The sequence below is a fragment of the Pithys albifrons genome, chromosome 7, assembly GCF_047495875.1.
Source record: "Pithys albifrons albifrons isolate INPA30051 chromosome 7, PitAlb_v1, whole genome shotgun sequence".
Taxonomy (NCBI): Eukaryota; Metazoa; Chordata; class Aves; order Passeriformes; family Thamnophilidae; genus Pithys; species Pithys albifrons.
This window is the reverse complement of record NC_092464.1, coordinates 46,816,716-46,839,220: the sequence shown is the minus strand read 5'-3', so window position 1 is coordinate 46,839,220 and position 22,505 is coordinate 46,816,716. Positions and strand designations below refer to the sequence as shown.

At 38.2% G+C, this 22,505-nt stretch overlaps 1 protein-coding gene across 2 annotated transcripts in view; it reads right to left on the bottom strand.

Moving 5' to 3' along the window:
- Positions 1-7,853: 7,853 nt before the first annotated feature.
- BBS9 (Bardet-Biedl syndrome 9) overlaps positions 7,854-22,505 on the bottom strand; it is a 272,490-nt gene continuing 257,838 nt past the window's right edge. For both annotated transcript variants that reach the window (XM_071561393.1, XM_071561394.1), the window contains one exon: positions 7,854-11,612. In XM_071561393.1, the coding sequence (XP_071417494.1) occupies positions 11,566-11,612 (47 nt within the window). In that variant the 3' untranslated portion in view covers positions 7,854-11,565. The remainder of the gene's footprint in view (positions 11,613-22,505) is intronic.

The window sequence follows — 22,505 nt, the reverse complement described above, 5'->3', positions numbered from 1 at the left end:
AAAATCCATCTCATTTTGCTACCGATTCACCCAGGTCAGATTAATCTCAGACCTTCACAAAAAAGAAAACACAGAGCCACTTGGGCAAGAGAAAAAAAATGTACTTCCAGAAGGCAGTATAATTCATCTCCCTGCCTCCCAGCTATCTAAGGCTCTTTAAGGAGGAGATGAAAGCAATATTAAATGTGCCAGAGGTGGGCTTTTGGTGTCATTAGACAAATCTGCAGGGAGTTTCTGCCAATTCCCCAAGTTCTCTGACAGTAGCATACCTCCAAATACATCATTTAGAAGCATGAGGTGAACAGAGGCAAGGAATAGTATTTACTTTGGGAAAGTATCAGTCACATGTCTTGTATATATTAGCAGGTTAAACCCAGGAGAGTCAGCTGAATTACTTGTGACCAAAGAAAACAATTAATCAACAGTTTTAAGGCTTCACAGAATTTTAAATATGTATTTACATGTGGTATATGCTATTTATTTTAGGTATCTTTAAACCTAGACTCTGAAGTCTCAAGGTGATGGCTGGCAGGTATTTCAACATACAAAACAACATCTTGTGAAAGTCTGATTGGTAATAAGCTATTTTCAGACAGAATGGAATTTATGGCTTAGGGGATTTGGGGTTTTAATTAGGCTAACTTAAAAAACAACACAGAACTACCTTTTTACCAAATCACTTAAAATTCTAACTGGTTTTAATATTGTTAAATATTATTTTAATATTGATCAAACTGTCTTTAGCATTCTTATCTTTGGATTAAACTGAAGGCAGTCTGTATGGCTGTAGCATAACTTGTATCAGCATGAAAGTCAGATAATAAATGAGAAAACTATTAACAAAGAGAAGATTACGGTGCTGGATGTATTTTGGAAACTGCTCACCATGTTAATAGACCACATATGTTTCCCTGGAAATATTTACACATCAGAGTAGTTCCAATGAGGTCAATAAAAATAATCACATTATGGGCAGAAGGTCCTCTCCTGTAGACCCTTGTTACAGCAGGTGCCCAGAGGGAGCCAGGATAACTCCATTCAAAAGTGAGGGACCACAGCATGATGATGCCACCATGTTCAAGGTTCACTTCTTGTTGGGCCACCCAAGAAACAGGTCTCTTCTTCCAGAGGGGCTGTATCTCCTCGTGCCCCAAAGAGTAGGGATTTGGGTGTGTAGCTCTCTAAAAGTGGCAGCACTGAGTGTTGTGCACACAGCCAGCCACACCTCTGGCGTGGGGGTATGTGATTGTGGTCCACAAGCAACCTAGGACACCCCACCCCATTAGTTAGCCCTTGCATTCCAACTGGCAAGAGACCTAAATTAACCTACAAACTCAGCTAAGCGTCTTGTAAGCATCTAGGGTCTCCCGAGCTTCCGTGGGAGGCAGTGGTGTCATGGAAACTGCACAGAAAGTCCAGCTGGAAACCTTTGGAAACAAGGTGTGAGGCTGCCCCATACTTACAGACCGTGCCAAGCAAGCTGTGTGACTTGGCTTCCTGCTGGCATTGCTTGGATGGCTTGTGTGGGATGCACACAGCATGGGGCACCTGCAAGGTGAAGACCCCAACTTTTCCCAAAGGGATCACCCAGGATGGCACTTCTTAACTTCCAAAGTCATTTTCTTAGATGGATTTGCTTTGAAGTATGTGTTTACCTTCATAAATGTTCATACAAAGAAAGAAAAATACCAAATAATAAATTTCAGATCTGAGGGTTTTGCTGTCCCACAGTGGAGCTGCTTTCAGTTCTGCTGTACCAGCAGTAATGAAAACAACTGCACTTCTTAAAGATTATTTCTGTACATCTTTATTTAAAAGAAAAAAATCAACCCTACACTACAAATGATGAATTGACATCTGAGCATTCCACAAAATGACAATACAGGCCATCTATTAGAGAAAATAATATTGTGCACACTAGCCAGCACTCACAACAGTTCCATGCTTTGCTTTTGGATCTGCTCCAGCTGGATGAATAGACAGCACAATTCCCAAAATGCAGGAATTTTGCTGCTATGAAGCATTCTGAGGACAACAATCAAGTCTCGGCTTTGTAATGATAGGATTTCAAAAAATGGCTATTTAATTTAAAATAGCCTCTGTGGTTTGTAAAGCTCTTTCTGCAGAGCACACAGAGGATAAAATACACATACTTTTGCAGGCTTTCAGCTGCTGGCCCAAGTGCAGAAAAGGATTAAGGCAAGACAGTTTGAATTTGCATGATGCAAACTAGAGGAATCAGGAAGAAAAGATGTCTCTGAAAGCTATACTGTTTTGTCCTAGAAGAGGTGTAATGCAAATTATTTTTTTCATAGCTAGCAGAATCCAGCCAGATTGCAAAGGTAGGAGCATGGGAGCAGCTGAACAATAGCTCTATTCTCCCACAACCAAATTCTCCAAATCTGGAGTCTCACTTTCTGGGTTCTCAGACTGAGCCATGGGCCTTGAGTTTCACTGAAGTACCTAAAAATGAGCACAGTCCAAATGACTGGTTAGTTTTGATAATGCAGGCCTCAGCCAGGGAAAGGACAGGGACTGAGTCAAGCCTAGCAAAGAGAGCATAGTATATTAACCCAAAGATATTCCCATAGGCACACAGTGAAGATGAAGAGACATGGGGAAGACTGTACAGAGAGGTAAAAATCTCACTTCAGTATTTTCTAAACACCACCTGGTGCTATAGTTTACAGACGGTGGAAAATATATAAAGGGAAGCCAGAATACAACTCTGATATGAACCAGTCAAAAGCACAAAGCTGCAGGAATCAATGTCAAGTCTTAAGGGATGCTGGCACAGCCTCTGCTGGAGTTTTGAGCAGGAGTAAGACATTTACCCTTGAGAAGTAAAGTTGAACATCCCTGTTTCTGGTTCTGTTCAGGAGCACAGAGGAGCCTGTGCCTATGTGGGAAGTGGGAAGGGCTAGCGCATGGCTGTCCAGGCAGCCTGTCAGAGCCTTGACTACCCCAGTTTTGGTTTGTCTTTGCTGAGAATACAACCCACAACCTTTTCACCACAGAAGCCACATGACTAACAGTCCAGCCTCAAGCAATGATGAAGTAGGCACAAAAAATTAGGAAAGAGAAGGGTGCTCCTTTTACTTATGCCCTCTGGCTAGTTTTTTTCTGAACAAAAATGTCCCCTGGCCACTTTGGTGAGTAAGTTCACCATTATGGAAACTGCCCCACCACACCCGCAGGGGGGTGAATCAGTGAGTTATACAACTCTGCTGTTCACGGGCGGTGTGAGCTGCTTAACTCTGCTGCGCTGCTCTCCTCTCTGCGCACTCTGCAGCAGTGCACAACCAGTTCTGAAGGATAGGTAGCTACCAATAGGAATAAAAGTGATGTGGAAAAGGAATAATTTATCTTTAAAGTTGGTGAATAAGAACTGCAGTAGTGAGGAGAATGCCCAGAGAGAAAGAGACAAACTAATTTCAAGTCAGAAAGTGATTTGGTAAGAAACCCCCATACAAAAAGTCACAGTGCATGTGGGTTTCCATAAATGTTATCACAAAGCCTGCAGCAATCCAAATAAACAAATATACAGGTAAAGGCCTGAACTCACTTCCTAGCTCAGCCCCTGTGGCATGGACATGTCCCCTGATTTGAGACCTAAGAAGCCTAACTCAGCTAAACAGTTCAGGGTTCAGATTTGTGTACAGAGTATCTCTAAACAGCAGAGAAGTGTAAGAGCATTTGTAGAAGCTGTTCTTCTGGACAGTGCAATAATCCTGAACAAGTAGAACCAGACTGTACTTCTGTGTCTATTGGTTTCAGTGTGATCAAACTGTCAAGCTGAAGGTAGGAAGCTCACTAGGCTTAGCAATCTCTCTGCATACTGTAAACTGGAAACCCAAAGTCAATGGCTAGGCTTGAAAAGGTTGATCCTGATGAGAAGCAAGAAAGGTTAAATGCACGAACTCTGTTAGTCATTGGGATTTGTTTGTTCAGTTCTAATTTTAACTTTGGTTAGCCCAGTAAAAGGTATCACATCACCGTCTGGGTAGCTGTCGTACAAAAAACAATGCAGCTACCAACTTTCCTCTGTTGGATGACATACTTGGGCAGTAGCCCTTTAAAAAAAAAAGCTTCAACTTCTTTAGTGCACATTTGGTTTTCCATTCATTTCTTTCCTGATGCTGAAAGCAAAGTTATTCATCCCAGAGAAGAATAGATACATTGTGTTTCAAAAGTTTAACTGAAACACTCATTTTTCTGCAAGTTTTCCTTCTTTCAGGATTTTTAAAACTTACACCTACAAGTGGCTGCTGGGCAAAATCATCAATTTACAGTCAATGGGATTTGGAAGGGAAAAAGGCAAAAAGAAAACAGGATTGCAAGAGTGACTGCACCTCCAAAAATGTGGATGATGAGAAGGATTAAAAGCACAAAAAGACTCCTCTCCCCATGAGATGAGCTAATGAATGCTAAACATGGAATGACTTATAAAAGAAGAGACAAAAATAGAAAAAAGAAAAGAACTCTTAACACACTAAGTGTGCACCATCCACAATCTATAACCACCTACACATTTCCAACTCTCTAGCAGTTTTTGCCAACCTTTGGCGCTTGCCCAGAAAAGCACATGTTGCCTTCTCCAGCCCTGCTCACCTGCAGGGAGGAAGTGTCACCCACTTCTTGGACCTTGCTAGATAGGTGTTAACAGCAATGATAAATCAGTTATTCTGAAAGGCCACTATAGTGTCCATATTCTTTTTTGGTTGCCTGGCCACAGAAACATCCATTTCCAGTCTTCTTTTTATGATGTCAAGCTGGTTGTTATCACTGCATTCAGCCCTGCTATCTGACCACCAAACACCCATATCTATAATCCTGGAGGCACAGTCTTACACGTGTGAGGCAGGATTCCTCTTCTCAAGAGAATACATTTCTCTGGGGTAGCCAGCATGGGACACGATTCTGCTGGGAATTCAGCTCTGTGGGCCTCCTCTTCCTCCTCCCAGGCCTTCTAATTAACTGCCAGAAGGGACAAACCCTTACATTTGAAATACTTGTTGCCCAGATCAATAGGGGAATGCTCCTCTCCCAGGTGACAGACCTCCTGACTGCTTTTGGGACCTGCATCCTGAAATACATAAAAGCTTCTGTCCAGTGTCATGGTGAAAAAATTGTGTCATACACCACAAAATATCTAGTTAATGCTGGATCATGGCATTCAAACACACTGCCAAGAGAAACTCTCTGTGTTTCTACTGGATCAGAAGCAATCTCACCATGTTAACCAAGCTGTACTCTTACCAGTTCCTAGTTACAGTCACTGTTCAAGGAAGACACTCCACATTCAGGCAGCTGGAAAAAGCAGACCCTGCTATATATGCAGCAACTTGACTGTTCTCCAATATTTATGGATCCCAACCATCTTGACTTCATTATGCCATCGGGGTAAAATAGTACAATAATCCCCTTTATGTCTCTTGTAATTGAATCCAACCACAATTATAATATATTGTTGGCATTTGAAGTAATTATTAATTACTGAATGCTTGCTTCATAATGAATTTGAATATTATTTGTTATAGACCAACTTTTTCATATATTCTCTAATACTTCCAAGATGCTGTGGAACTGAACAATCCTTTAAAATGAATAAAGTATTAAAATCAACATAATAAAAAACTTTTCTTTCCCAAACACACTCTAAACTTTGCAATAAGGTCTCAGCAGATTCAATACAGAGGACTAGTCCAAGACATCCTTGGATCAAAACCCTTGCTCTTTCCTAAGGTTGTCTAAGAATAGCACCTATGCTACATTCATTAACAATGATAAAATGTCTCAGTATAATTAGAGGACACTGGAGCTGCCAATTTTTGAATAGTACATGACATTCAGGAAATAGCAATCATGATAACAGCATCAATTTAGAGAAACCATGGTAACTTTTTAAAAGACAGAGGGCCAAGCTTTCTGCTGATCAAATGTCAAATTAATTAGGTGCATTCTTCTTAATAGAATGTGTTCTGGAAATACATCCTTCCCATACTGCCTTGGTTGAGGAGCAGAAGGAGAGCTGTTCATTGCTTGATTTCCTAAATTATTTAATAGTGTCGCTATGACTGTTGAAAAGCTGCTACACATCATCCTGAGAGTGACTGCATCTCGTAAGTGGCTGAAGTAACATGTATAGAATGCTCTGGGGTTTCATTTTGCAAGGACCTATTTCACATACAGCATCTCTCTACAGAGAAGCAATCACTTCTAGGGTGGAAACCGGCAGTTCTTTAATGAATACTGACTAGCTAAGCCTCATGTATTTCAGGAATAGTACCTTTTGGAGCAACCCTCATATTTTATTACATCACCTTGCTAGGAGTTCAGTGGTGCTTATATGTCATCTTATTTTGACATGCAGCCCCCAACAGAAGAGTATGGATGCTCCCCTGTCAAAATCAATGGCAAAACACTCCGTTAAATTCATTGAAAATAGATTTGGGCCTCTAATCAGATCACAGTAATGACTCAGAATGACTGACCTCCCTTCAAGATTTCAGATCAGGCAACAGTTTACATAATGAGAACAGCTTTTATCTTGTCTCTGCTGCTGAATACACTGTCAGCCTGCACCCAGCTGGAGCTGTAGTGGAGGGCGAGTTATGATCAGCATTGATCATTGCCACTTAGGAAGAACTCCAAGTCTCTACTCTGCTTATGAAGATGAATGAAAATATCTTATCAAACACTGTTACCACTTTGCTCTAGAGTATTACCTGATTTTGCAAAATACAATTTCCAAAAGAAGTATTTTTTTATGATGAGAGGGTAATATTAAACTGGTGCTAGCAAACACATGAACAACACAATATGCTGATGCAATATTGAGAGAAAAATATTTCCATTAGAGTTAATATCAACTTACATGGTATAGCCTGAGGGTGTGGATCTTTTCCAGGGCTCCTGGTTACTTTAGCAACTTTTTTCCTCATACATACAAGTAAGATTTTGCACAATCCTTTCACTTAAAAGCATGAGGATGAATACTGAAAGCTTCAATACAGCAGGTTCAACCACAAGCATGGATGCTTCACACACATATCAAAACATGTAGCAATGCATGCAAAGGAAACATCAATCTATAGTGATTGCATATGAAAATAAATTGGTATTTTACTCCCTTTCCTGATTTCAACAACATGAAGCTCTTGAAGAACACCACAGTATTTTAAAGTAAGTTATACTTATTTAAGTGCACATTTATATTGCATTTGCTTTTACTCCTTGATATGACAGAGGTAAAGATACAGCAATCAAGATGCATTGTCAGAGGAGATGAGGTGAGTTCAATTAGCTGGGTTATGCTTCCATCCCATGATAGCTAAATCACTTGCCATACATTTAATGCTAACAGAAGTGATGGGCGTCTCTGCTGGGATCTCCTGGTTTCCTGGAAAAAGCATATTCCCCCATGTTAACAGCTTCTATACAGCAAACAACCAGTTATCTTGCAAAGGAGCACAGAAATAATTATTCCTAATACTACTGACTACTATAAGAATTTACAAGACGGGACAAACAAGCAGAGAGGAGGTTCAGGACTCTAAAGCAAGCAATGTCTTTCAGTCTTCATACACACAACAAACTTGTGTTGAACCTGGTCTACTGAAATATTAGAATAAATTCTCATTGAAGCAACGCATTTACTTCTAACCTGGGACAATTTTGTTAATTGCAAGCCTGGCCCTGTGAGCATTCTGTCCCCTCGACAGGATCAAGGCTTGTGAACCAGCATAATGCTATATGCAAACTTTACCTTTGAGCTGCAAAGGAACTAAGTCAGCTGCAAACAGCATATGAAGATACCACATAAATACAGGAGGAACCTTATACTGCAAAGAAATAAATGAACAGAGCAGCAAGATGTGAAACAAACCAAACTATGGGAAACGCAAGGTTCATTTCAAATGAAGAAGTGATACAGAAGTTTGGTTTCAGGAGTATGTCATACATTTTACAGCACATTTGCAGAGGGTTTTTTTAATAGATTTTTTTTATAAACAGGATATTCTGATAAGAACGAAGGATACTTACTCAATATGATGCATATCCTATTCTTTTTTTAATGCTGGAAGGACTTCACATAGAAATACAATCTCTGCTCAGCAAATTTCAGTTTATGACAGTGAATTACTCTTTACAAGCAATACAAGAATAGTGAAACTTATCTCTAATTCTCGCTGTACAGTAAAGGCTGAAGAAAACAACAAGACATTATAAAGCAAAACCCAGCCCCCTTGAAAGTAGAGAAATGTTGTTTTTCTGTGTCATAGTTGAATAATATTTGGACAGAAGAATCAATCTGGGGCTGGCAACCTCAGTCTTAGTTTGAACTCAGCATTGTGTACAAAGCCCAAAAGATCAGCAGAGTCCAGACCTCCAGATTTTGGTCATCAGAGCAGTAATTGTTTTAATCTGTTTTTCTAAAATGCAATGGCAGAAAAACAAAATTAAAGAAAAGCCCTTGGACAATAACATTCCAAAAATAAACTCTACCAAGAAAATAATCCTTAGAAGTATTGTTTAACAGAAAAATATATTTTTTATGTTAGGGACTTATTTTAGAAAATGTATTTCCAATTTCTATGTAATAAAGATGTCGCGACACAGAATGATTTTCAAAATGTCACAAAATTCCTTTCAGATATAACAAATTATTTTCATTAAAGTTATCATTTAAAATTAATTGTTATCTGTGAGCCACCTAATCATATAAAATTCTACTAAAATAGCTAAAGTAAAGACAGGCTGCATATTCAAGCTGACCACAACAGCTGACCAGGCGTTACTCTAAAATCCTGTTCAGAACAGTTTGACTGGGTAGCAACATCTCTTTCAGCCTCAGAAACATCACTGATGAGAACAAAACATTTGTTCCCCCTGAACTAGCAAAGTTTCCTTACATTTTTCAGCTGGTCAACTTTCTGCCTTCCAAGATTCCTGTAACTGGCTTGATTTTTTCCCAGCCAAAAAGAACTTCCTTAAAAATTCAAACTCCATTTAAGAACTGCTAAGAATTACTTTACAATATTTCCTCTTAGGCTGATGTGTAAATGACTACATTTCAATTACTTCCTTCCTCTGAATTAGATGGACTATTTGGCATTGGGGGAAACTAAGTAATTTTTACTCAATGCAACTTTTAAATCCTGATGATACTCTCAAACACTGCAATTCAGTGCAATATACAGAGGTCATACATTACTACTATAGACACCTCTACCTTTTTCTTTCCTCTCATCTTTATTACCAGCGTGGTTTTCCCCTTTTTGTATAACTATTCTCATGAGACCCTATTTTACAAAGCATGGAGCAGAAAAGGCAACTAGGAATGCTTCTGAGCCTTACATCTTAAAATGACAGAAAATAACTTAAATAAGAGTGAGTGATATAATTGACCTGAGTGCCTACTCGTCATTTACCCTAAAATCCCACAGAAGCCAGGCAGCTCTGAGCACTGGGATCACATTCAATAATGGGAATTGTGACAGAGTAATATATTTCACAGAAGTCTCATAGCAGTGTACTTTCCAGCTGTATTATATGCCTACAGCTAAGGATTCTTTGGGCCAGGATTCTGCACAATTATGGCACAGACTTTTGGTAGTTACTGTGCTTGATTTTTCTGGAGTCCCTGGTAGCCACTGACAAGAGGACAAAAGAAGATTTGAGAGCTATAGTTAACATTTAAACCTAATAGCTACAGTAATTGATTAGTTCTCCATGGATTTTCTTTGGTCACTGAGGTGTGTACAGAGACTACAGGAGATTATTTTATTGTGTAATTTTCAGCAGGGTCCCCTGACAATGGGTTGGATGCCACCCTCCTGACAAAAACCACGGGGGAGGGATCACAGTGAAGAGCAATCAGAGAGCACAATCACTCCATAATGAGCAGGGGGTAAGATTTTTCCTTCCTGGGAAAGAAGAAAGATTTCTGGCCCCACAACTTGTAGATATCTGAGGTCTCCTGGGGGACAGAGTAATTTTTATCAGGAGTTACGGCTCACTTCAGTCCTAGAGGTATCAGAGGCCTTACCCAGTTCCCTGGCTACTGAGCTCTATTTAATAGCTAACCTCTTTAAAAAAGGCTCCTTGAAACAGTTTTATCATGTTTACTGAGCCAAAGCAGGACCAGAGGGTTAAGCAGCAGTCACACAAGTGGTGCAAAACCGGTTTTGTTTTAGGGATGGATGCAAAGAGGTTGAAATTAGATATGGAGATGATGAAAGTGGATGGCTTAAGACACCCTGGAAAAATAATGTCTCCTTATAATCCACAAATTGAGCTGGCATTGACCACAGCAACTGTCACAACCTCCTCTGAAACGGCACAAAAGTGAGTTGGAGGGGCCTATTCTACAGCGAGAACAGGAGCTGGTGAATCCCCATTGAGGAAACCAACAGGAGCATGGAATGTGGAGATGGCCCATGTAATTGCACCTACGAAAAACTTAACTGAGACTATCAGTGCATTTTCTATCTGCCATTCAAGAGACTGCAACTTGTATTTTGGTATGAACCAGCAACAGCCAGGAGAGGCCTCATTCAAATGCCTTTTTATACAGTTGACCCAGGTCTCAGTTATTTTCAGTTCCAAGTATATTTTAGTAATATCTTAACTCACTCACAGAAATCCAGACACAGCCCTGACTCTTCTAAACTGTAGGCCAAGGTCCTCTCAAAGTTCACCTCAGTTCTTGGGTGTTGCATTTCAGGTACCTTGCATGGACCCGACCTTCAGAAGATGAATACTCAGCACTTTCTAAATACACAACACTCAAAGCATCCTCAAACTGGATTAATAAAAATTAAGGCACTCAAAAAATGTTAGTTACTTTTGAAAATCTTGCCCATAACTAGAATAGACTGGTTGACAAGAAAAACACAGGTAACCATAAAAAGATCCATGTGTTGCTGTGCTCAAGGTACTTACAGTGTAAACTTTATTCCCATTCATATTGACATAGTTGATGGCAAAAGGGTTTGCCCTTTATGTCCAGTAACCATATTTTACTCTATATCTCTAGAGAGCAGGAGTCTGTATAAGCAATGAGAGAGGAGAAAAAGAGTTGATGGATTACCAGTTTTTCTTCTGGTGGTGAATTCAGCTGTCTGGAATTGTGAATGTTAGTACAAGAGGAAACGAGATAGTTATCTTTTGTCAAAACTGTGATATAACAAATGTTAATATAATCTCAAAGGGAGGTGCAGTTCAGAACATCTTTTTTAAAAAGATAAAACATATCCTGAAACAAAGGCTGCTTTTAACTATGTGTAAACAGTCTTTGATCAATCAACTGAATCCTTAGAAAGGGATGATATACTGTAAAATACAACACAACACCCCTACAACAGTTGGGTGCTTAAACTTTGCTCTCAGAAAGGATGCAAGGGAGATCCAACCAAAATTATTAGAATGGAATTTTTTTCTTATAAGTTAACACAGTCCTCTTCTTCTGGAAGCTGCAGTCAGTACAGAGTAAAATGGATCCATACTGCTGCATTAGAAATGCATCTGGTATAAGATAGAAATTCATCCTGAGGGTTGTCTTCAGATTTCATGGCTTTTTGCTTCCTCTGCTGCATCCTCAGACAAACCTGTAAAGCAGAAGGAAGATACGTAAAAATTTAGTGTACTTTGGAACTATACGTACTATATTGTTGATTCCATCAGCTTGTGAAACCTTGGTTATAGCTGAAGGAAACAATTTATTGCATGCAAAACAGGATAAAAATGCATAACTTGCAAATTCAAGTGGTCACAAGTTTAGAAAACATAAAAAATTGGGTCAATAAGGGCAGTTTCACATCAGCTCTTTTATGCATATCATAGATGATAACAGTCTAAGTTATAAAATCATAGGCTACTTTTCCATCAGAAAAAAATGACAGAGAACAACTGGGCATATGACCTGAGACACAGTTACTTCAATTTACTTGCATTTTCCCTGTCCTCTTCTGAGTAAAACTGAATCACAGACTCACAGACTATTCTGAGTTGGAAGGGACCCACACAGATCATTGAGTCCAACTCTTCAGTCAATGGCCCATACAGGAGATTGAACCCATGACCTTGGCATTATTACAACCAAGTTTTAACCAATACAAATTGCATAACAATAGAAAGTTGACTCCATAAATTCATTAACATATATATGACTATCAGCTTGGGCAAGGGGAAAACAGCCAAACTCCTGCATGACAAATAACTTCTGCCTTAAGCCAAGAGAATGAGTTTCCTATTTTCAAATATTAGTTCAAGAGATTAATCAATCTTGAACAGGATCATATTCTTTGCAATAATGAACCTGACAGAATTAAAAAAGAGGGTAGAAACTCATAAAAAATTGCTTGGAATATCTAGGGAGAAAAAGAACAGTGGAAAATCACACAAATTTGTATATCCACATACTTGCATAACTTCAATTAAAAGTTATTACTTCACCCAGCAGATTCTTATATACCCACTCTTACTTTAGGTTGAAAGCAATTTAACTTAAATCCTTTTCAATTAATATAAAGCAATCCAAAATAAATTAGCACCATCTCAAAATGATATATGAATAATAATAAAAACAACATAGAGATTTTATGAGGTTTATTTTGGTTTTTTTAATCTTATAAGCCACGTCTGAAGAAGGCTGAAATCCCCACACACCAAGTGAAATGATGCAGCAGGTCAGCAGAATAAACTTTGAGCACCCAGGTGTTCTGAACCCAAGCCTGTCAGCCTAACTGCCTTCACAAACATGTTCACACAGAATTTAGCACAAACAGCCTACATAATTTTAATCCAAGATGCTTTCACTTAGATCTTGCTGTTCCATATGATGGAAACCATCTAGATTTTTTTTTCCCCCAGTTTTTATTTTACACTTCCAATCTTTCTGGTGCTTGGGAATTGTAGTATTTACAATGGTTTTCATGGGTGATGGTACTAAACTGAACAAATGTTATCTCAAGCCTTGAAATACAAAAGACTAGAGCAGTAAAATTTCAGCAACAGCTGGAAGCCCAAGGCCCCAAGGGGATAAGAAGTTCCCCTTACTGAAGTTTCTACTTTTTTTTTTTTTTGTAAGGACAACTAAAAATACTATGTTAAGAGCTGACTTGGGCTTCCAAAGGTCAGCCCTTGAATGGCAGTTCCTTTGTTCCAAACTCTTCTCACCCAGCACACGCTGGGATCCCAAAGGGACCAGCAGCAGGTCCCACCTTGTTTCATTAGTGGTCATGGGGAAGGAGGTAGGTAGCATGATAATGAAGAATTACAAGAAACCAAGATGGGCTTCACACACTGCAGAGGAGAAAGAAATATTGCTCTAGGACAGAGAGATTAACAAATCAGAGAGAAGATAAAAGGACACACCACTTGAAATGCATCGTGGAAATTACAAAATTAAACACAGAGATTTGCTGTGAAAATATTGTTAAAGACATGTATTTGCAGTGAAATACCCCATGAAGCTCAATGCAGTGTAGAAACCACTGCAAAGCTCACAGGTAATATTGCTCCTGATTACACAGCTTTGTTGAGATCACATCTGCAGCTGCTCACAGCTCTGTGTTAACAAACTACCAAAGAATATCTCACTTTCCCATCATAATCAAGGAAAAGAGTGAAAGAATGATGAAACTGGCTGCTGCACGCTCTTATAAAAGCTGCATACACATAGAGTCCAGATGAGAAACAGAAAAAAAGGAGTTATGGCTATGGTCAGTATTTTGTGCCTGGACAGAAAGGCTGCAGATTTACCAGCAACCAAGAGTTTACTAATCTGTGCATGTAAGGCATGATACTGCCACTGCACAGTGCCCTCAGCCTGCCCACATTTGAGGACTGGCTGGCTAGAGGACCTCTAAGAAGCATAAGAGAGCAGAAAATAAGGGATGTTTAAAAAATATTGGGGAGGGGGGGAGCTTCATGAAAAGGTTTTAATATCCTACTGCATCTTTTCCTTTATTAGGCTGAGCACGTGACATGCTTAAAATTAAAATGCAATTATAAATTCATAATGTAAAACATATTCCTTTGAGGCAAAAATAGTGCCCGAGATACTGCTTTGAAAATATTTTTACTTCCTTGACACTGATGTCTTGCAAATAACCCTTGTGTCTGTTCCCTCAAAATCCTCTGCCAGTTAAAAATGACCCAAGGGAATGGTTACTTTCAAGCTCATGCAACGTGGTGGATCCACTAAAACTAACACTGGGCTGGCAGAACTGAAGTTATGCAGCAGGATTTACCTCAGTTTTACAAAAGTTTGCCCAACAGCACTATGTATGGCTACAGGGAACCTGGAATGCTTCTGCCTGGATCATGAGCAAACTGTGGGAGAGAGAGGTTTGCTGACAGGTGAGCTGCAGACTGCAGCGATTGGTATTGTGCAATTTCAGAGTGGGAGGCAGCACAGAACCACGAAAACACGGCTTGCAATAACCAGCCTGCCCACCTCTACCCTGTATTTTTAAAAGCTAATATTTATTAGTCATCCAGGAGAAAAACATAAATGTCACACTGATCTAACTGGCACATGCTACGTTATAGCGGATTAGATAATTAACATCAGAGAGGTTTCTCAGCAGCATATTTTGACAAGCTTAGGCAGATCCTAAAAAATACAGGGTATAAATAATAAGTTCTGCAGATTAATGCTCCTTGACCTCATTAAAACTGCTTCCTTTCATCTTCATATACCCAATTATGAAGCTCTCAATGTTTCATTTTACAGTTCATCCAAAAATACTATCAGAATAACACTGGTCTGACCACACACAAGTAGAAAAATGTGTATTTGAAGGTTTATATCTCTATTTATCAACATAGCTACAAATTGGGAAGCTGCTTTTGGAAATAATCGCGATAAGTTTTAACTCTACAGTAGGCAACTCCAAGCAACTCCAAGAGATTTTGGAGGTCGTTTTTCAAAACAGAGCCAAAATACATGATTAAATTAATATCCTGATTAGTAACGTGGGATTAAGTATATCTGACAGCAAAACAGTCCCTTAAATCCCTCAAATTTTGTGTATTTGTCAATCAAAGGGCATTAGCACCCTCAAGAAATCAGATCCTATAAACAAAGACACAGAATACCTCAGTCATATTAATTTGCCTCTTGAAAAGCATGATTAATACACACATATCACTGAGTCACAGAAAGTTCATCTGTAGATCATAATGTACTTTTGAGCCTTGAAAACTGAAAGTTCAAAGATTAGTTACAGTGACAGAAGCACCAAAGACAGCTGAAAACCCCCAGCTTTCCTGGAATTATTATTCATGTAGTTGGAAAAAAACCAAAAAACCAACAATGACACATTTAAAGGGAGAGATGATATTTGAGCATGATGGCAGAAGGGAGGAGAAAGAATCATTTTCTGTAATCATAAATGGATCACGCTAAGCATGATGGTGTAAGGTTTAAAGATGCTCAGGTTAAGCAATTAGGCAATGGAACAAACTACTCAGGGAAGTGTCTGAGTCAGGGATATGAGAAGTTTGCAGAAATAGGGTAGATGAAATCTAGTGGGGATTAGTGAGAAGGAAGATACACAGGTTTTGAATTGGATGACCTAAAGGATATTCTCCAATCCTATCATTTATGCTGCTATGATTCATCCTAAGGAGAACATTTTGGACTCTTATGAATTACTGGCCGAGTTTCCTGGATACTATTGTACATTAGTCTACTCTAAAGCATGCATAAAACTAAGTAAAAGTTGGCTTTGAAGTGTTTGATCTACAATAACCAACACTTCCAGTCTCTTTTTTGTACAATGACTCAGAAAAAGGGCAGTTAAAACACGACAAAAGTTATTTTGAGTTCAGATTAAGTTAGAGAAGGGAGGCACCCTGTTCTTCAGCTATTCCCACCTAAAAGAGGGGAAAAAACCAGCCCATCTCATGGCCTAATGGTTAGTATTGCTATGTTTAGACCTGACATAAAACAGCTTTAGAACAAACTACTGCTTTACAGTAACTGTTTTTCATAAAATTTTGGATCCAGAACTAATGTTCCAAACGAACAAAGTTAATAGCTTTTTGGGGTTTTGTTAACAAAAGATGACAGATCTTGCCCAGCACCTTCATGACATGTTTCTGAAAATCATATTTCTCTTTTCAAAAATGCCCGTCTATTCACTGCTATTAATTTTCTTTATCATTATAAACTGCTTGAGGAAATGTATACAGCTTCTTTTTTCTTAGCATTTAATCTTCATTCCATGAACACAATCCAAAGCGGTTTTCAGAAAAGTCTAAAAGTAACAGTGTCTTGCTTATCCCAAGCAAACTCACATAGTTTACTTGGAGTGCAGAATGGATTAGTGTAAAATCATCAGCTTCAATGGGGTGCAAAAGATCAATCACCACAACAGACAAGCTACAATCTTTCCTACATTGCTTTGAGAGAAATTGGACCTGACTGGTAGTCTGTATCATTTTTCTTGGGCTAATAAGCCAAGAGTGAGCCTCCCCAAGTCACCAATGAGTCACTGATCACTGCATACATAATTTAAAAATGCTCACATTTTGGTATCTGAAAGTGGAGTGATGGTAGCTGAGTGAGTGGGAAGCATGGACTGACTCATTCATTAAAGAATTGTGTAAAACAAATAAATTTGTTTTTCATTTAGGAAGTACTGTGACTGAGAGAAAGGACTTCATTCAGTGAACTTTGCTTTGTCCTAAGGGACCATATACATCACAGGATGGATAATGTGAAACAACCGTTTCCATCACTCTAAATATGCCCCCTACCAACTGCGACTAACGTGACAAATCCAACCTACACAAAGCTATCAACTACTCAATATCCCACTGCCACAAAATAGCAGGGGTAGAAGGGGCAGCTCCCACCTTGGGGAAAGAGGAAGGTCTATTCCCACAAATCTTACAGAAACCTTGCTAAAATCTTCCTTTTGTCATTCTGACTTACTAGTGACATGTAGAAGCCACATAACACAATGTAGTTAATAAGGAGATAACAATGACAAAGGCAACATTTACCAAGTGTCCACATAGGAGGTGTTTTTAATTAAGTTTTAAACAACTTTTTAAAAAAAGGTTCTTGCGCATTCATGCCTCTGGGAATCAGCCCTCAACAGCAAGCTAAGCTTTCCTTAGGTCTTTCTTCTGATTTGTATTTGGAAAATGTCCAAGACATATGAAATGTGTCTAATATAAAGTTATCAAATTTGAGCACCAGGAAAAATGTCCAGTGACATGACCAAAATTTCCCAAGGCACACAGCTGATTCTGCTAATGACCCCAGTTACACACACACACATATAAACACAATAAGCACACACACACACGCTCCCCATACACACACAGCTGGAATAAACACATTGCCTGAGAAATGAGGAGCTGCCAAGACACCAAATCCAGGTTATATGTATAAATACCGAGGAGATCAACAGAAAAGGGATGCTGGTTAATTTGAAGCAACATAGAGCTCTGTAAGCTGCACTCCAATAACAGTGTTTTAAGTTCCATTCAGGAACCAAAATTAAAAACAAACCCCAAAATTATTACAGAGCAAACTGAATATGCTTGCAGGAGGACAAGCAGCTTGAAAAGCAGTTACCTGCCTAAAATGAGGTCATTGATCATTACTGTGGGAACTATAATTTCAATGAAGCCAAAATGTTGGGTGACAAAATCCTTATTTTCTCCAAATATCTGGCTTATCACAATTACCTATCAAATCCTGGGCATTTTTCTAGGAAAGCTTGCAAAGTTCATGAGAAATGGTTGTTTTCATTTAGAGATGATCACTAGAAGTCGTCACAAATGACATATTTGAGCTGGAACAGATATTTCTTGCCAGGAAATAAATCCCTAAAAATTATTTTGCTTTTAAGTGACCAAACCTCCCTTCTTTCTAATTAGCTATCAGCCTTTGTTAAGGTGGTAAATTAATTCAGTGCCTTCTAACGCAAATGTGCATAATACAAATCTAAAACTTAAGTAATTATGGCCACTCAAATGCCAGTGCTTCAATTTATTCTTCGTCATGCCTTTACCTTCTTACTGCAACCCACAATCCTATTAAGCTTTTCAGAAATGTTGGGTCTTTAACAATTTGATGTCAGCAAAAATGTATATTGAGATTAGACAGATTATAATATATTAAAAACAGGGTCTTCTTTGTGTAGACTAACCCTTCTCTTTTTCCTGGGGAGAAGTAATGCCACAGCAATCAGTCCCTTGCCTGCTTGATTCGTTGTGCTGTTTTGTTGCCTTCACAGACAGACGACTATTTACAAATCTTTTATCTTCCCTCACCGTGACAGAAGGGCAGAACTGCAGGGGGAGGTTGGCTTTAGGGCAGGATTTTCCACCATTTTCATATGAATGGCAGTGGGTCCTACTCCTTGAGACACCCACCCAGTGTCTGCCTGCAGGAAGATCTCAGGTCCTTCATGGATACAAGATATATTACAATCAGTTTCTGCTCCTAGAGATTGGCTCGTAACTGACATCTGAGAACCTACAACCTCCCTGGTAGCATGAATTCAAGCATTCCACATTAACTTTAGCTAATACTGAGCAGCCATTTCAGCTGAGATTATTTTCATTAGTAATATGTAAATAAAAGTCAAATTCAGCAGTCAAATTTTCTGCTGAATATGTTGGATCAATTTGATTTGAAAAAAAAAGTGAATGATTACAGTAATTAATATTTTCCAAATCCTTTAAATTTTCATTTCACACTGAAGTATTGCAAATAAACTTCCTTGAATATAGTAATATAATATTATATATCTAATATCATATACATGTTATATATATATACACACATACATATATATATTATATATTTATATATATTCTATATATATATAAAAATATATATATACACATATATATATAATACATGTATAATAATGTTGGGATTTTTTAAAAAAATAAGCAGATATGAAGTCTAAGCGAAATACTTCATTTGAGGAGAAAAATAAAGAAATCTGAATAAATTATTGAAGACTGTCCCCAAATAACAAATATTCCAATTTTTTTACTTCAAGTCAGTAACTTTTAAAAAAACAACAAACAACCAGTTATTCACAGACCTCTTGTTAGTGTGTACCTGTAACTTCAGTCAAATTAGTGCCATTATTCCTATAATATGCATGACATATAATTGTTAGAATGAAGCTTTCAACAAATGTATCTACAACACATCAATGCAAAGTACAGGCAGCTTTATCCAACACCATCTTCAGGAAAACATAGAATTAAAAGTATATTAAGTTTATAGGAAAAAAAACCACAGATTTTTATGATTAAAGAATCCAATATTGTATTTAGGGCCTGGGCTGAGCTTTTTGTGTGAGCTTAACTTGTAGGGCCACAAAACAATGCAGCAACTTCATCCACAAACATCAGTTTCTGAAGCAGAGATTTCCAACACGTTCATTAGAGCCTACAGTACACATAAGTCCACACCTCCTCAGTACAGAAAAATATAACACAATAGAAGAAATTCCAAAAAGAAGAGCATAAATAATTGTGTGATTTTGTGCAAAACAGAAAAGAGGAGAGGGAAAGAAACAAAAAAGCTAGAGGCAAAGCAACATTAGGAATTGTTCAGTACAATGTAGAGATATGAAAGAGGATCGAGATGAAGTCAAGGAAAGGAACATTCAGGGCTGCTTTAATGCCATATATTCTCCCAAGGGAAGTGGTGGAAGCCACATGGCTTATGACATTTTAAAATCAGTACCACAATGAAGACAACAGTCTGGTGGTGTCAGAGATGGTGCAGCTGATATAACAAGTTTTCCATTTCTAACTTCTATTATCGTAGAGGAAATCTGAGGTGCTACAAATTCCTAAGCATTTTGTAATATTCACAGAAACATCAGCTTTTGCTTACCATCAAGTGTTCAGCCACTGAATACTCTTCAGTATGTTGCTCCTTGTTAAAATGGAACATTACAGTGCAAATGATAAAATCATATTCAAGATTTCCATGGATTCTTCTGGAAATAACATACAACAGGATTTTGCCATTTGATGTCATTTTTCCTTTAGAGTCTTGTGGGAAAAAAGACTTGGGTAGAGAAGCAGGTTTGGGTAAAAATGTGTTTAAAAAAAAAGAAAAAATGCTTCTGTATAATACTTTCCAATCTTGGATTTCACACATTCCTTTTAAGCTACAGTATATGAGAAAAATGCTTTAAGAAGTTTTTCCTCAATGCAATCTTTTGATAAGTCTCAGTGTTGGCTTAAAAGCAAAAGAACAATATAAAAAAGCCTGTACTAAAGTAACAGATGAAGTGTCTTATAAATGGACACTTAACTCCTTTCTATTGCTCACAAAAATCTGTATCTGTTTTTTCTCTTTGTTGTCTTGTATTTTTTTGGTCCCATTTCCCACTTTCCCTCAGATTTTAACTGGAAATGCAAAGGATGATTTTCAGGGGGGTGGTGTATCACAGAATCATAGAATAACCTGAGTTGGAAGGGATCAGGAAGGATCATGAAGTCCAACTCCTGTGTAAAAGCAGATTGTAATTTTTATCTGTGTTCTAAACTATGTAATATCTCAACATACTACAGACCTGTAATGCAATTTTCCTTATTTCCACTACTTTTCCACTGCCAACAGTCTTCCCTCCTACAGATGGAAGGAGAGTTACCCCCTGCTACACCCCTGAATATTTCCAGGCATATCTTGGCCATGGGAAGTATAATGGCAATTTCAGTACTCACAGCAAAAATTGTAAAGCTACTCAGGTTTGATGATCCAGTTAAGGATCCCAATGGCCCAAAGCAGAGCAACAACTAGACACACCAAGATCAGCAGAACCAGAAGGGAAGCACTTTGTGGGACCGAGGCTTTAGCCTTTTAGCACCTCCAAAAAGGGAGTAAAAGCCAACACACCCTCATCTAAGGCTTGGAATGATGAAAGTAACAGCTTTAGATGTCTTATGGATTTTCTCATGGGCTCAGGAAGCAATAAAAACTAAAGTACAGTCAGACTGCAGGAAACCAATATAGCTTTCATAATTTTTTGTGACTTTAGGGAAAACATGCTCAGCTTTTATAGACAGGCTATTCAGTATTACAAATTTTCAGGAAATGTCACTGCTATGGGATTCCCACAACAAATGCAGGCTATTTGGAAATTACTGTTTTCTGCAACAACACTGTTTAAAATGGCAGGTAAACAACATGAATTTACATTGCAACACAACTAACTCCTTGATCACAGGGCTTCTCATGGAACTGGACACTCAAGATGCTGGAAGAGCAATTGATTTCATTCTGCTGTTTATTTAATGTTGACTATTTCCTCATTGACTAATAAGGTAAGTGCCTGAACAAAGCTAAGAAAGCAAAGACAAACATGCTCAATCACAAAGCAATCCCCCAAAGATCCAATACAGTAAATTATTTCCAAAAAATACCCTGTAATTTAGGGAAAAGGAGATCTTTCGTTGTGCAATGTTTCTATTTATCAATCACTGCAGTTCTTTCCAGGTTTGGAGGAAGTTTAAACAGCATCAGTGGCTTGGAACAGTTTAAAACAAAACTCTAAATCCCAACCTAGTTAAAGGGTATATCGCAGATAGTTAAAAAGAAAAAAAAAATCTTTGATTTAAGGTCAGGTACTGTAAACACTTACTGTAGTTTATGGATAAGTAATTCAACTGAACTTAAGGAGCCCTATAGGAATTCTCAAACATGTAAATGCTTGCAGTGGAGCCTAATTTTCATGCTATATTGGTTTTGGGGCTGCCAATGAATTTTCTCTTTTTATTCTGATGACTAGTATAAAATACTATCAATTAAATATTATGAGTTAATGCAAACAAATGATCTTCTTTAAGTATGAAATTCAGACTTCCCTGATAACAATGCTCATTTAGAAACAAAAATAATTTTTTAAAAATATTTTGCATTTTACTGTGCATGTGACCAGCAAGTAATGTTGATACGGGTTTTTGTGGGAGGTTGTAAGCCTAAAAAGAATCTGGTGACATCATCCAAGGAAAATACCTAAATCCTATATTACATTTAACTCAATACAATTTTGTTTAAAACTCTGAAGACAGAAAAGCATCTGTTTCCTAAGAAAGTGGTCTCAAAGGAGTCTCTGCTTTTACACATGGCATTTCTGATCTCTCCCTGCAGGACAGCTTTACATCAAAGTTCACACAGAGCTCCAAAAGCTCCAATGGAGCCTCTCAAGGTGATAGTTTCGGCAAAATTACAGCAAGTGAAATGTTACTGAGGGACACTGTGTTAAAGCAAAAGTGAAATCTAAATACAGTAGATGAAGATTTATCAAAATGTAGACATAGTCCCACTGTGTCTGCCAATTATCTGTTCCTGCCAGGATCTTGCAACAAGCTGTTGCTTCTCTCCCAATGCATGTGCAGTTTATAGGTCTTGTTGATGTGATCAGGGATTTTGTTGGAAGAAAGGCAATATACCCCACATGTAAGCTGTTTTGAAAGGAGCCGTGAGTTAAGGCACA